At 33.7% G+C, this 14011-nt stretch overlaps 2 protein-coding genes across 3 annotated transcripts in view; one reads left to right on the top strand and one right to left on the bottom strand.

Moving 5' to 3' along the window:
- GATAd (GATA zinc finger-domain containing protein GATAd) overlaps positions 1-14011 on the top strand; it is a 34221-nt gene that overhangs the window by 5648 nt on the left and 14562 nt on the right. For both annotated transcript variants that reach the window (XM_089637981.1, XM_089637980.1), the window contains exon 2: positions 2200-2352. In XM_089637981.1, coding sequence (XP_089494107.1) covers positions 2200-2352 — 153 coding nt within the window. The remainder of the gene's footprint in view (positions 1-2199; positions 2353-14011) is intronic.
- On the bottom strand, positions 4177-13052 carry LOC149418952 (podocan-like). The gene is made up of 8 exons (XM_089637982.1): positions 13036-13052; positions 12336-12540; positions 10487-10669; positions 9732-9955; positions 8629-8827; positions 5889-6067; positions 4955-5124; positions 4177-4710 (listed from the first exon to the last, which is right to left on the bottom strand). The coding sequence occupies exons 1-8, from the start codon at positions 13042-13044 to the stop codon at positions 4431-4433; spliced, it is 1449 nt and encodes a 482-aa protein (XP_089494108.1). The 5' UTR covers positions 13045-13052; the 3' UTR covers positions 4177-4430.

Here is a 14011-nt window from a genome sequence, read left to right as displayed (position 1 = left end):
TACCCATAGTCCCAGTGATTCCGGACAATAGAGAATTCCGATGAAAAATTATATTCATATAGGTCAACATACAAAGATTTTAATATTACAAATGGACATTGCAGTTAAAGAGACTCTTTCAGATTTTAAGATTACAAATGGACATTGCAATTAAAGAGGCTTTTTCAGATTTTAATATTACAAATGGACATATGCAATTAAAGAGACGCTTTCAGATTTTAAGATTACAAATGGACATATGCAATTAAAGAGGCTCTTTCAGATTTTAATATTACAAATGGAAATATGCAATTAAAGAGACGCTTTCAGATTTTAAGATTACAAATGGACATAAGCAATTAAAGAGGCTCTTTCAGATTTTAAGATTACAAATGGACATTGCAATTAAAGAGGCTCTTTCAGATTTTAATATTACAAATGGACATGTGCAATTAAAGAGACGCTTTCAGATTTTAAGATTACAAATGTACACATGCAATTAAAGAGGCTCTTTCAGATTTTAATTTTACAAATGGACATATGTAATTAAAAAGATAAAATATATGATCTCAAAAGTAGAGGAACTTTCTTATGATTGTTTTTATCGCTTACCATATTTTCTTGTGAACTGTAGAAATGCCACCTTATATGAAACTAAAAAAAAATATTTAATTATGCAAACGTATTATAAAGGTTATTGTCACTTACCTTTTCTTCTTTTCATATAAAAAATAATTTATTACAAAATTTACAAACTTTGACGAATCTTTTGCAAACATGTAAAATTTGACTGTCCATGAATTGTTAGAATATATTACAATTATTTGGTTATTTAGTAAATGGAAAGATTTTAGATACATAACAATATTTGGCTGATTTATATATCGTAGACAAAGGGCAAATACAAAGTGTGGTGTTATCTCTTTCTAACACTAAAAATAAATAAAAAAGTAATTGTAATTAACTATATTATTATACATAAATAACATACTATATTTATGCCATTTTTAATCACTAATAATCTATATGTTTCAGGATAATGAAAATTAACAAATTAAATTAAATTTGTTCATTTTTAACATTTTCATTAACCTGACAAATTAAGTTTAATTTGTTTAATTTAATTAATTAATTTAATTTTCATTATCCTGACGAAGAAGCCATTGGCTGTGAAACATGTAGATTATTATTGATCAAAAGTGGTGTAAACAAAGTGTTAAATTTATATATAGTCAGAATGACGCCACAAAGTAATTTTACAACTATTGAAGAAGTGAAGTACTATATTATTTTTATTTTAGTTTATTGGGGAAACAAACAGTTATATTTCAGTAATTACATGTTACATGGTTGAACAAGTAAAGTTATCGCATAAAATCACAGCCTTAATGAATATATTATGAGTCTGATTGACGCTGTTGAAACAAAACGTAAGCTTCTTGTAACGCCACAAGGCTCCTTGAGCCGTCACGGGCGTTTTAGTTTCAACAGCGTCAATCAGACTCAAAATGTGCAACTAAGCCCGTCATCCCACAGGTCGGTAAGCAATCCACATAAACCGAATGCTGCAACACCCTGCGCAGAAAATTAACATAAGGTAACGGTCTGCAGAGCAGTTCACTCTGTGACTTGGGTATATGTCGATTACTTACCGACCCGTGGGACGACGCGCTAAGAAACACTTATGTTTCAGGTAAATTCTTAATTCAAACGTTGTTCAAGTAAGACAAAGATAGTCATTCAAAGAATATGTGAGTATGAACAACACAGATAAAAAGCTGGGCAGCGTTTACATACTTAAAAGTTGCGGCAAATACTACACTCTTCATCACGGGTCTGACTGAGATAATAAGAAACGCTTACTTGCTTACAATAAGACGAATACGGAACGTTGTATGAGATCACCAACTGCCAGTAGGATGTCCTTATACTTTGTGTTGCTACATTCGCTGAAAATCTTCGATAGCTACACTTTCTCTTTACACACATGGGCATTTTGGCACTTTTTATGCAATTTAGGTTAGAGTTACAGTACTAAAACTGCTCAATCGAAAGTAATACAATTAGCGTGCCATTTTTGAGATCTCTACAACATGTCTATAGTTTTTAATGTCATTGCATAAATAATATAGATTATTAATGCTAGGAACACATGCAATGGTCCAGATGAATCTCTTTATCCTTTGTCTGAAGTGTTTTAATAATGGTATTGACTTGCAGGTTTCACCGACGGATCTGCTGCCCCACGTGGTGTGCGCCAGCTGCGCGGAGAAGCTGGAGGCCTTCTTCACCTTCAAAGATGTGTCGCAGAAGTCCACCAAGGTGCTGGAGCAGTTCTTGGCCTACACCAACTCCATATCTGGCTCTCCCGAGGTTTGTAACGCATCAGTAGCCAAATGCAATTGTGATAAGTTTTTTCTTCTTCGTATGGTGGAGATCAAAGTGGAATTCTGAGGTATTGTGATAAGCACGATCGTCTAACTCAGGACATCGAAGTAATAGCTGAGGAAGCAGTGTGTCTTATCAGTGCATTTGGATTATTTTTTTTCTTAATTATTCTACTGGCCTGTTCATGAAGGCTGCAATTCGTTCGCAAAGAATCGTGTAAGGATACTTTCTTTTTATGCCGTTTATGCTTTGGGTACAGCTTCATAAAGCATCAAAAATAATAGTATTGAATCATTATTCCACTCTTTCATAATAATGTCAACAGATTGATGCGAAAATAAAAAAAAATTTACGGCCCGTCTGTCTCGATTGCCCATCAGTACGAGCGCACAACAATTTGTAGAGGGCCGGATTTAGGTGAACTCATTCAAACCCCTTTGATTCGGGTGTTGTTTATTTCATTTGACCCCGGGCCAACTGGAGCCAACTGGAGCCAACTGGAGCCAACCAACTACCAGTCTACATGATCGTCAAACCATTGAACTCTAAACAAAGCATGTAACAGAAAGAGGGTTTATACTGGAGCTACCAGCGGTGCCTGTAGCTTAAGAGGAACAGCTGTGTGCAAACACCTTTTTTATACAATACTTAAATTTGGATTTTAGGACAAAATATTTTACCAAACTGAAAAATTACTTTTTTTAATCAATAGGTATTACAATATTTTAATTTTATTTAATTTTATTACAAGATAATACATTACAAAATGATAACAAAGTAATAATGTATTATTCCCAATGAGTTTATAAAACTCATTTCGGGAAAGACAACATTAGAAAGGACAAGGCAAATAAATAAAATACATTAAAATAAATAAACGCAGATGTTATTATGGAGTACCAGAGAAAGATTGTGTTAGTCATTAATGAAACTGCTAAGGAAATATCTTTTAAGAGCTTTTGTCAATGTTTTTTTGTTAGTTGCCGAGGGTTTTGTTAGTTAATATATAGTATGGATATGTTATTTATTTGTGTTTTAAATTATGAAATGTAGGCCATTAAAGAATTCAATATTTTGTGAATTTGGAGTCAATTTTTTGTGAGTTAATAATAATCCTAACCAACCAACTTACTATGTTAATATAATGAAATATAAAATAAAAAATTAACACATCTCAAAAAAAGGAATTTTTTTAGGTCAAAATTTTAAATTTCTATTTATCAAATTTGTGTTCCAACATAAGTCTTTCATTTGTAAGTTAAATTGAAGGCTTTCAAAATGCTTTTTTTAATGATTTTTATTTTATATAGCTCACAATAATTGCCAAAGTTGCCTCTAATATTGTGAAAAATCGACTTCTTTAATAACCTATATTTAATAAATTGAAACACAAAACTCATATTAGTACTAGATTGCTATATGATGGATTCTAATCCAAAATTAATTTTTTTGTGAAAAAATCAGCGCAGCCGTTCCTCTTCACTGCATAGTTCAAGATAATAACTAGTGGAAATGTTCATTGAACAGTAATTTATCAGAAGGTGTTAATTTATCATACTTAATCATGATCCAATACTCAGTCACATTCAATCAACTGACAAGTATCAAAAGATCCAAATACATCCTATTCCATTCCGTCGCTATACGTCAGGGTTGCTGGGCTTACTTCCTTTGAAAACACCTCGCTCAGCTTGCCGGGTCATATTCCAAGAATTTAATAAGGAATCGCCGTTATTTCTTCTAGTACTCACTAAAAGGGTCGAAGTTGGACAAACGACCCCCGAGGCTGTATTTGAATAATTATTATCGTTGACATAGTTACGGCAAAATATGTTAATAACTTTTAGTCATTTTTAATACAGAAATGGCTGAAGTAATAAATACAATTAAAAAATGAAATAATTTTTTTGATTGAACGCAACACTCAATTTTTTTAATAACATTCTACTTTAGTATCACATATCAAAATTACATAAAAATCTGATGACGGGAACTGGTAGCGGCGAAATGTGGGTTAAAGATGGAAAACAATTTGAATAGAATATATTTCCAAGGTTATTGGGTCACGTTATAAGATGAGAATACCTAACTTCCTCCACAAAGGTAACTCTCTTGAGCTTATTCCGAAGGTAGCTCAAGCAGCATCCGAGAGTCAGCCCGAGGACGACAACGGTGCATACAAAGCCCAGCGCTACCAGAATACTCCCCGAGCGCCTTGTTATACTACGGAGTGGATATCTGGGCGGGCCGAAGGTTATATTGTTCCTCTCATTAGCGGAACACAATGTGTCGGGATTCAGATCTACGAGCTTTACGCCGCCCATTTCAGTCGGTGTTGTACATCTGGAAATTAAAAATTTATAAAATCACTACATGAAGTTATCCAACACCCCCACTTTCTTGAACCTGTAATGGTAAGAGGGATTCATGTGAGTGTCTAAAAGTGTGACTAGTAGAAATAAACATTGGTGTATACTATAGTGGGGTATTATGCCGTGTTGCGTTACCTAGTTGCGCTACCTGTTGCGCTACCTACTTTTGATTTCAAATCATACATTGGTGTGTTGGTATATATTTAAGTTTTTACCTGGCATTGGAGGTAAGCGGGATCTTCCTCCAGATTCCCTTGGTCTTGATGTTGATGGCCATCCGGCAGTCGCATATCCAGTTGTTGTTCTCCAGGTTGACGCTGTGCAGCTGGTCCCAGGGGGCCAGGTCTGCCGGTAGTGTCTCCAGACTATTGTCCTGGAGATACAGCTGAAAACATCATAGCCACTTATTTACTAACACCCTAACTATAGCTGTAAAGTCAATCAGTCTAGTTGAAGCCGTAGTTGTAAGTCGTATTATAGCGGTATTGTGTAAATACCCACTCGGTCATAAAAATATGTATAGTTTTAAGTCGCTAGTCAAAAGTAGTATGTACATAGTTGTAAAAATTAATTATAAACCACTAGTTTAAGAGTCACTAGATATCAAACATAGTTATAAGCCACTAGTGAAAAGTTAAACGTAAGTGATAGGAATAGATTAAATGTATAAATTAAGTTATTAAGCGCCCTTGAGGTGATTTTTTCACAAAAACGGCGCTGTTCAAATAATCCAATCATTATTATTATTATGAGTATCAGAAGAATGTTTCTGATGAAGCCGATGGAAGGGGAAATCTGTGACGCCCCAGAAAGACAAGGCACAATGAATTCTGAATACCTGAATCGGGTCATGTCAAGAGTCTAAATAATGAAAAATTATATTGAATGTAAATGAAGCGAGGAGTTTATGTCAAGACAGAGAGTGGTATCCCATCCTCTCTGCCTACTCCTGCGGGAAATAACTAGTTAGCACAATGTTAATTATGATCGGTTAGTGGCTGAGTGGACAAGTGTGTTGGGTTACCACTTCTGTGTCGTGGGTTAAATTCCTATGCTAGCTTAGTCCTCCATCGCTGCACAACCAATGATGTTATAGAAGAAATTCAAATATTGTCAGGTTATTCGTAACCCGAGTTAGTAGGTACTTACTTCCTGAATAGGCCAATTATTCTTCAATTCCCTGAAGGCGTCATGATCTATCTCCCTCAAGTTCTTGTTGTGGACCATGTGTAGCATTGTGAGGCTGCGTAATTGTGCAAACGTACCGGCCTTTACCCTTTTTAATTCATCCATGTTACCCATCTCCAGATGTTCCAACCGCCAAAGTCCTAAACAATTATTTTTACCATTTATATTAAACTATAATTGTGGTTACAAACATAGTAGGTTTTGTGTCTTTGAACTGTGTTATACCATGTATACTTGTCCGCCATAACACAGGTGAACTCCTAGCATTGAGGACATATGTATATGTTTAAGACATGTAGTTCAAATAATATAAAACAGGCAGACTTGGTTATAACGATCACGGCAATAGTGAGCAATTACAAAACGATAATTTAGGTTAGGCTTATCTTCATATAATTGTTGAGGTCGATTCACTGATGTACCGTGCAAATTATTTTGTCAACATTATTTCTGAATACATGAATGGGTTGTTGGGTAAGAAAAAAAAGGAATAACTAGGAATTAATCACGAAGTAAGTAGTAACAAAGGGGCTGCATAGCACGACGGTGAGCTGCCCAGCGCTCAGCGGTAGTTGGTGGGGATTCATATTTTTATGGCACTACCTGGGTAAGATTGTCAGCTATGTAAAAAATTCCTATCCATCAGGCACTATGTAAAATTGTCATTAAATCTGCAAAAGTCATGCAAAATTTTGACTTTGCAAATTTGTTCCCTTTTTATGTCTTCTTTTGTATTACAACTCGTCGTCAATTTTGTTTTAAAAACCAATAAATATGCTTATGAAGGTACCTAGTTACGTGTACTTAAATCCCTGCACGGGGTAAATTTATGACAGTGATGCACAACTTTTTCAGCAGAGAGGATTTTTTTTTTTTTTTTTTTTACTTTATTTATTTTCATTTCTTTACATATATTATACATATTAATAGACAGTAAATAATAACATAATATATATTACCAAATTGTATACACAAGAAATGAAAACCCACTAAGGCACTGCCTGAGTGTGGGTAATATAAAACCATTACTATATTTCAAGTACCTAAGTATAATATATATAAGTAGAAAAAGTTTTTTTTGTTTGTTTATAGTTATTATAAAAGTAAAGAGAAAACATTATGTACAATAGTTTATAAAGTTTCAGCAAGTGAGTTGTAGAAAGGATCAATAAATTTATATAAAAATCGTTTCAATATCTGCGTCATTCATCCATAATTTTACCTCCTTAACATATTCTATTGTTTTATTTATCATTTGAGTTTGTAGTGGTAGAAGGTTAAATGTATGAGGACCAATGAAACTGCTATGTGTCTGCATTAATTTATTATTTGTTTGGGGGGTGTAAAATATATTATTTGTTCTTTTGCTCATTCTGTTTTCATTTATTTTGAAATTATTTTTGTTTTTAAATAAATATTTCATAGTTTGTAATATAAATAATTTACGAATGTTAAATAATTTAGATTCTTTGTATAATAGGTCGGTCGAGAATGTTTTATTTTTGTTATATATGACTTTAATTATGTGTTTTTTGAATTATTTGTAGGGGCTTAATAAATGTATCAGGTGCACCACCCCATCCTATTATACTTTTTTATACATATTGTACGAAACAATATACTGGTAAGTTTTTAGATTCTCACGGCCAAAAGCATTTTTGTTGTTTGTTTTTGGGGTGTTATGCCGTGTTGCGCTAACTCCTTCTTTAGCCGACGTTTCGGACAGCGTTGCAGTGTCCATCATCAGGGCAGATCCGGTAGATCCGAAGATGTGTAAATTTTGGTTGTCGAGTTTGTGCTTATTTGTTTGTGGCCTGGGCCCGTCCAAGATTCGCCACAAGATGTCGCCACTTCCGTTGGCATTTCGCACTTGGACGGGAAAAATTTGGTTCCATTTAGGACATGCAGTGTAAATTAACCAAGACTCGCTTAAAAAAATTCTCTGCCAGGGTTTTCAAGAATTACCCCAAACATTTTGATTTTTCTCTATGATCAAGTGGGCCGTATGGAATTGACTAGCTGCAAGAATTGGGCTGCAGGTTGTGCAGTACTGGTTTGTGACAAGTAAAATTTTACAGCCGAAAAGCATAACAATCCCGCAAACTAGTTATTTATGCAATGGTGCTTGTGACGTCAGTACAATTCACAATTGGAATGGCAGTACTGCCGCGCATGTACCGTGATGTCGCAAACTTTTTGACTTGTCGCAAATATCAACATTTTAATGACTTATATCTTCGGTTCTATTCTGTATTTTACAAAGTTATGTTCCCAGCATGCTCTAATTAATGTGATAAATTTGTAAAAAACATGAATTTTCTTTTTGGAGATTTGCTGCATTTTTTGTAATTAAAAAATCATTGTTATTAGTTGTTAATACATTATGAGTTATTTGGTACCCAAAGAAAAATCATACCTTTAGGCAAGGATGTATGTGTGAGTAATGTTCCTCTAAAAATTCGTGGTATTCTGTTTAGAAAGGTTTTTCCTAGAAGTCGTGGCGAACCCACATTAGCTAGTACTTAATAACTGATATGGTATTTCCGATCCATAAATAACTTCAACGCTTTTCCCCTAAAAGTATTCTCTTAAATCCTACAACATGTATTATGTTCAGAGTAATAGGAGGATACGGTGGTCAGATCTGACTCAGATCTCCCACACTGCCTCACGACTTCCACAATATGGGTATAAAACTTACCCAGAAAACTGTTGTCATCAATTTGTTCAATGTTATTTTTGTTTAGGGTCAGCCACCGCAGAGAGCTGCCCACCGACCCCAGACTTTCTGGGACTGTTTTGAACTTGTTCCCAGATAACCTCAAATCCTGGAGTGATTTCGTATTCCTCATTAGGTCATCGGGCAAATAACTTATTCCGGTGTAGGATAGGTCCAATAACTGAGGAAAAAAAAAACACAACAATTTATTAATTAAAAAAAAAACTTTGTAGCTGAAATTAGGTAGGTACTAGTTAGTTCTTAAATTCATGCATTTAAAAGGTACCTGTATAAATATTTGTTCTAATTTTTATTGGAATGTTTTTACATTGAGTTTCTTTTTTTTTCGTTGACTGTTTTAGTTGTTCTCTTCGATTAAAGGATTATTCCATATAACCATATCAATACATATTAGAATCTAAATATATTTATGTGTATTCCTCTGAAGAGTCCCATCTGCGGGATCCCCAATACGGGTATTTTGTGAGGCTGAAAGTGGTGAGGAAGGGAAGGAGATGAGGATTACTCTTACTGGATGACTTTGACCATGTTTTAGTAAAGATTATTTTTCAAATGTGAAATCGTCATTATTATTATTTTTACTTATTCGAATTTTTTTTCAATTACCTGCCTGAAGAATGTTTGAAAAGAATTTTCTTTGAGACATGATGTTTCTTAGGATAATTTGTATAGTTCCTTATTTGAAACAAATAAATGTGACATAAAATATAGGGTTTATAATTCAATAGGTCGATATTTAAGTACCTTCTTACAAATTTTTGTTATTTGTTTTTGGGGTGTTATGCCGTGTTGCGCTAACTCCTTCTTCAGCCACACATCTGCCCTGATGATGGACACTGCAATGCTGTCCGAAACGTTGGCTAAAGAAGGAGTTAGCGCAACACGGCATAACACCCCAAAAACAAATAACAAAAATACTCTTGGCCGTGAAAATCTTAAATCATATTTGACCTTCTTACAAATGTTACGATTTCAGAGGAAATTTTGGTTTCAATTTGTTAAATGTGAAATTTAGAAACATACATTTTGGACTCGAGGTGTGATGTTCACAGGTTAGAACTTACCTGAAGGTTTTTAAGGCTAGCCAAAGCCAATACGGTGACACCATCCAACACTCCCAGGGGATTATTAAACAAATATAATCTTCGCAGTTTTGGAGTGTGTTCAAATAATTTTCGGTCCAGAGAGTGTATCAGATTGGATTCCAAATGAAGCACCTCCAGATCAATTGGTTCATACAAGTTATTGTCGTACGGTCCTTTGAATATCTCAGCACGCATTGCGTCACCTGGTCAACAGAAACGGGCAAAGGTTATTATTCTACAACACAAACTCTTGTCAATCTTATTTACTTCTATTTCGTAAATGTGATTCTACATGATTATTAAGTTTAAGTATAGGATCGCAGCCAAAGTGGGTGAAAACACAATATTTGCACGGATGCATTGCTTGCATACAGCATGTTTCAAACTAGGTCTTTATTACTTTTACATCGCAGGCCAAGTCCATCCAAAAAGTTGACTCAAGGAGTAAAAATTTCAAAACGACTTATTACCTAAAAAATCAATCACCATTACTTGTCTTTTTCGATACCTATATCATTTTTGAAATAACGTCATAAAAATAAAAATAATAATTGGATTACTTGTATAGCTCCGTTTTTGTTAAAAATCACCCCTAGGGCGCTGTGCATAAATGTACCTATCATTTTTGATGTATCATTGTTGATGTATCCTTTTTGATACATTTTTTTTGGTGTATCATTTTTGGTAATATATCATTTGTTGATTTTTGATGATTTTTGACTGTAAATTGTTACCTGTGAGCTTGTTGTACGCGAGGCTTAGGAAATAAATGTTTTTGATGTTCTTGAAAGCTGCCGAACTAATTTCTTCTATCTGGCAATTCTGCAGGGACATTGTCACCCTTTTGGATTTCATTTCTGGGAATGGTAATAACTTTTTCATGGTGGTAAAATGTATAGTAACCATGAGAGATTTATCTAGGAAAAAAAAAAACATTTTATGTTTTAGCGTTCAATAACTCATGGTTCCGTGAACAGTAACAGCTCTCAGTCTGGCAGAGAGTGTTCTTATATTTGTTAATTATTCAGAATGCGATGTGTATGTAAATTAAGAATAAGATCCCATTTGAGAGGAGATTGCAGGTTGCTAGGTGTTTCCCCTTCAGGTCTGGCATATTCTGTCAGAAGGTATAGGGTTAGGTTGCTTCGCAATTAAATCCAAACACATAGAATATTTCTGAATGTATTCCAAAACTAAAACACTGTTTTTGAAAGGCGATGAAATACTCTTTTCAAATTTTGTTAATGATAAATTTTTTAATGCAAAATGTATGAATTAAAATTACTGATAAGGAAGAAAAACACATTTTATTAGACAAAACATTATTGTCACCCTCTTTTTTGTTGTTCTGTAATAAATGAAAATCTATATAAATAAAAATGTAAATGTTCGTTTATTTAAAATCTTATGCTACATATACATACGCGAGCCAAACTGCCGAACTGAACCTCAATTTATGGGAAAGGAACAAAGCAACCGCAAATGGCGCGAAACGCCGCTTGCGGTAGCTTCGTTCCTTTCCCGTCATTCGTGGCTCGGTTCGCAAATGTATACGTACCATTAAATCTCCGAAAGTGTTTACTTTTTAAACTTTGACACAACAAATAAATTTGCTGTCACCTGTGACAGGTAAAAACATGCTTTTTTTTAAAATAGCGCCATCAGTTGGAGGTAAAAGCAACAAGCACTATTGTTTCTCTATCTGCACAGACAGACTGAGCCACAGCAATGTGTGGCGGGGTACAACTAGTAATTAATACAAAATTCGCAAAGTTTAATAATTTTTTTTCAGATCTCTGTCGGAGGTGTACATTTTAATTCTTCTGTGGATAACTTCTTTATTTGAATATAAAGCGTTAGGTTATTTCTTTCTAACACCGTTTAGAGTTTAGATCATATTTCTCACCACAACAGTAAAGTAAAGGAGACACAAGACCATATGAGCTGTTAAGGAAAGAATACTTAGATGGCTTGAATATTTACAGGAGACTGAAACATTTCAGGAACAAATCTCAGGTCTCCAAAAAATAAAATGATGTCATCAAATATTCCCACTTTAAAATGTTTTATTTGTTTTTAATGTGACCTTACAAGAGCTCCGCTGTCTGTACAGTGAAAAGACAGATGAACTATATAGCCACCTGGTTGGGAAGTGTTGAGAGGCGGGTTATGTTAGGGGCCGTTTTTAAAGCCGTTTACCCATGGTTTTTATCATGTAAACTGTAATTACCATTTAACACAAAACTAAAAACATATATTTAATCTCTAAATTATATAAAATAAAGTCGCTATCTGCATCTGTCTGTTTGTGCGCTTAGTTCTTCTAAACTACACAACAGATATTGATAGGGTTTTCACTGTCATTTAGAGAATGTCTTTCGGAAGGTTTATATATATAATATTTGCATATTCTTTTTTAAAAATATTTTGCACTACATTGCTAACGCTGGCTAAACTTTAAGAGATACATCAAAATAATGTACTACAGAATTGTATATCTTAAAAAGGCTTATTTCCTAAGATAACCCCCAGCACAGCCGGGTACTGGTCAGCTAGTTAGGGGTTAAACAAATCAATCCATACCTGTTGCGTGTTCATCTTCCACAAACTCCTTTGGCCACGTTTGTATAGCTGGTGGGAAGGTTTTAGTGCAGTCTATGGTCATGGAGTCCGCATTGTTTGCACATTTACATTCGCTGCACCAGTTGGTCCACTTCACTTTGGTTTCATCTCCCTGGCCAGCGATTATTGGTATTACCAGCAAACCCAGCAATAACACCTCTATCAACTGAAATCCACAAAATATTACATCAGTTAATTTGTGTTGAGGAAATTCTTTTTAATAAATTTTTTTTGTTAATTGACAGTCTCATTTTTAAATTTTTTTGTTTATCTTTCCCCACGCTTTTATCTTTTCCCTCCATAAAACTTATCACAATTTATTAAATCTCGCACATCACCAATAATTAAATATCCCATTTAATACTTAGCACAACCGATTGAATGTCCCCGGGGAAATTTATGAATTTCCTGCACGAATCTTATCACAAGTGTAAAACTCATCACAAATGACCAAATCTCTTGCTTTTAATTTATGAAACGTTCTGCATAAAATACAATAAAAAAAAGTGATTAAAACTGTCTGGTGAGACTTGTCACGTCTAATTGAATTCTTTACATGAAACTTATCAGTAATCAAATATCCCGCACAAAACCTATCACAATGAATTGATTATCCCGCACAAAACTCATCACAATAGATTTAAACTTATTTTGTAATCACCTTTGCCATGTTTCTATTTCACCTCCAGTCTAGAGACAAAATAAACATTATCACTAACAGAGCCACCTTCCTTGTGGAGAGTGGCTGAATCATGGCATAAAACAAACATATTGATTTATCATGAGATACGTACTCAAATGTATGATAAGCTGAAGATAACTCATGTTTATCAGTCAAATCCACCGTTTATCAATTATTTATTACCAATAAGTCGTTCCCTTGATTAGAGGTGACTTTAAAGATTTTAATGAAATAGGAAATTTATAATTCTAAGTTCTTATTTATTTTTTACTTTTACTTTATAATATTTCTTTATTGATTTTTTAAAATTACATTTATTTATTATAAAACATTGATACATAAGTAAAGCTGCCGCATTGCAGCTTGTCTGCAAGTTCTACCTATTTTTCTTAATATAATAGTAACCATTTTGTTGATAAATTTCGTAGAAAATTGATAGATTTGCTTTAACATGAAATCTTGATATTATTTCGATTTATTCGAATTTATGAAATTTTTAAATGTTTATTAATTATTTTTATATGAAAAGACAAAAAAGCGAGGTGGCAATAACCTAATTCTAACATATAAAAAGTCTGATAAAATGTATGTATGTGTTTTTATTCTTCCTTATCTGTAGTTTTAGTTACTTAAAATGTGAGAAAAACCATTTTAAAAACTTTTTATTTTTGCATGCAAAATTTGAATATTTCAAAAATTATGTTTATTTTTAATAATTAAATTTGAAAGCATATTTTATCACCTTTCAAAACAGTTTATTTTTCGGATTCCTTCAGAATTATTTCATTTATTTGGATTGTACTGCAAGACGGAAACACTTCCACCTTCTGACAGAATATGGCAGAGGCCTGGGGGATTATGTTTTCTGTGCAGCCTACAATTTGCGCGCCATCGTAAAAAGAACTAGTAATTCGTAAGCAGAATGCGAGTTGCCTGTATACTGACAGATTAATTT

This window comes from Hesperophylax consimilis, chromosome 12, assembly GCF_061612785.1.
Source record: "Hesperophylax consimilis isolate HC1 chromosome 12, BYU_Hcon_1.0, whole genome shotgun sequence".
NCBI lineage: Eukaryota > Metazoa > Arthropoda > Insecta > Trichoptera > Limnephilidae > Hesperophylax > Hesperophylax consimilis.
This window is presented reverse-complemented; position numbering and strand designations above follow the sequence as displayed.

Bases quoted from the DNA above. Each gene is read 5' to 3' on its own strand.
- LOC149418952 (XM_089637982.1), bottom strand. The intron at 9,956-10,486 runs GTAACAATTTAC...TCTGTTGACCAG, and splicing joins CGCGTACAACAAGCTCACAG to GTGACGCAATGCGTGCTGAG. The intron at 4,711-4,954 runs GTAAAAACTTAA...TTTAATTTCCAG, and splicing joins CCGCTTACCTCCAATGCCAG to ATGTACAACACCGACTGAAA.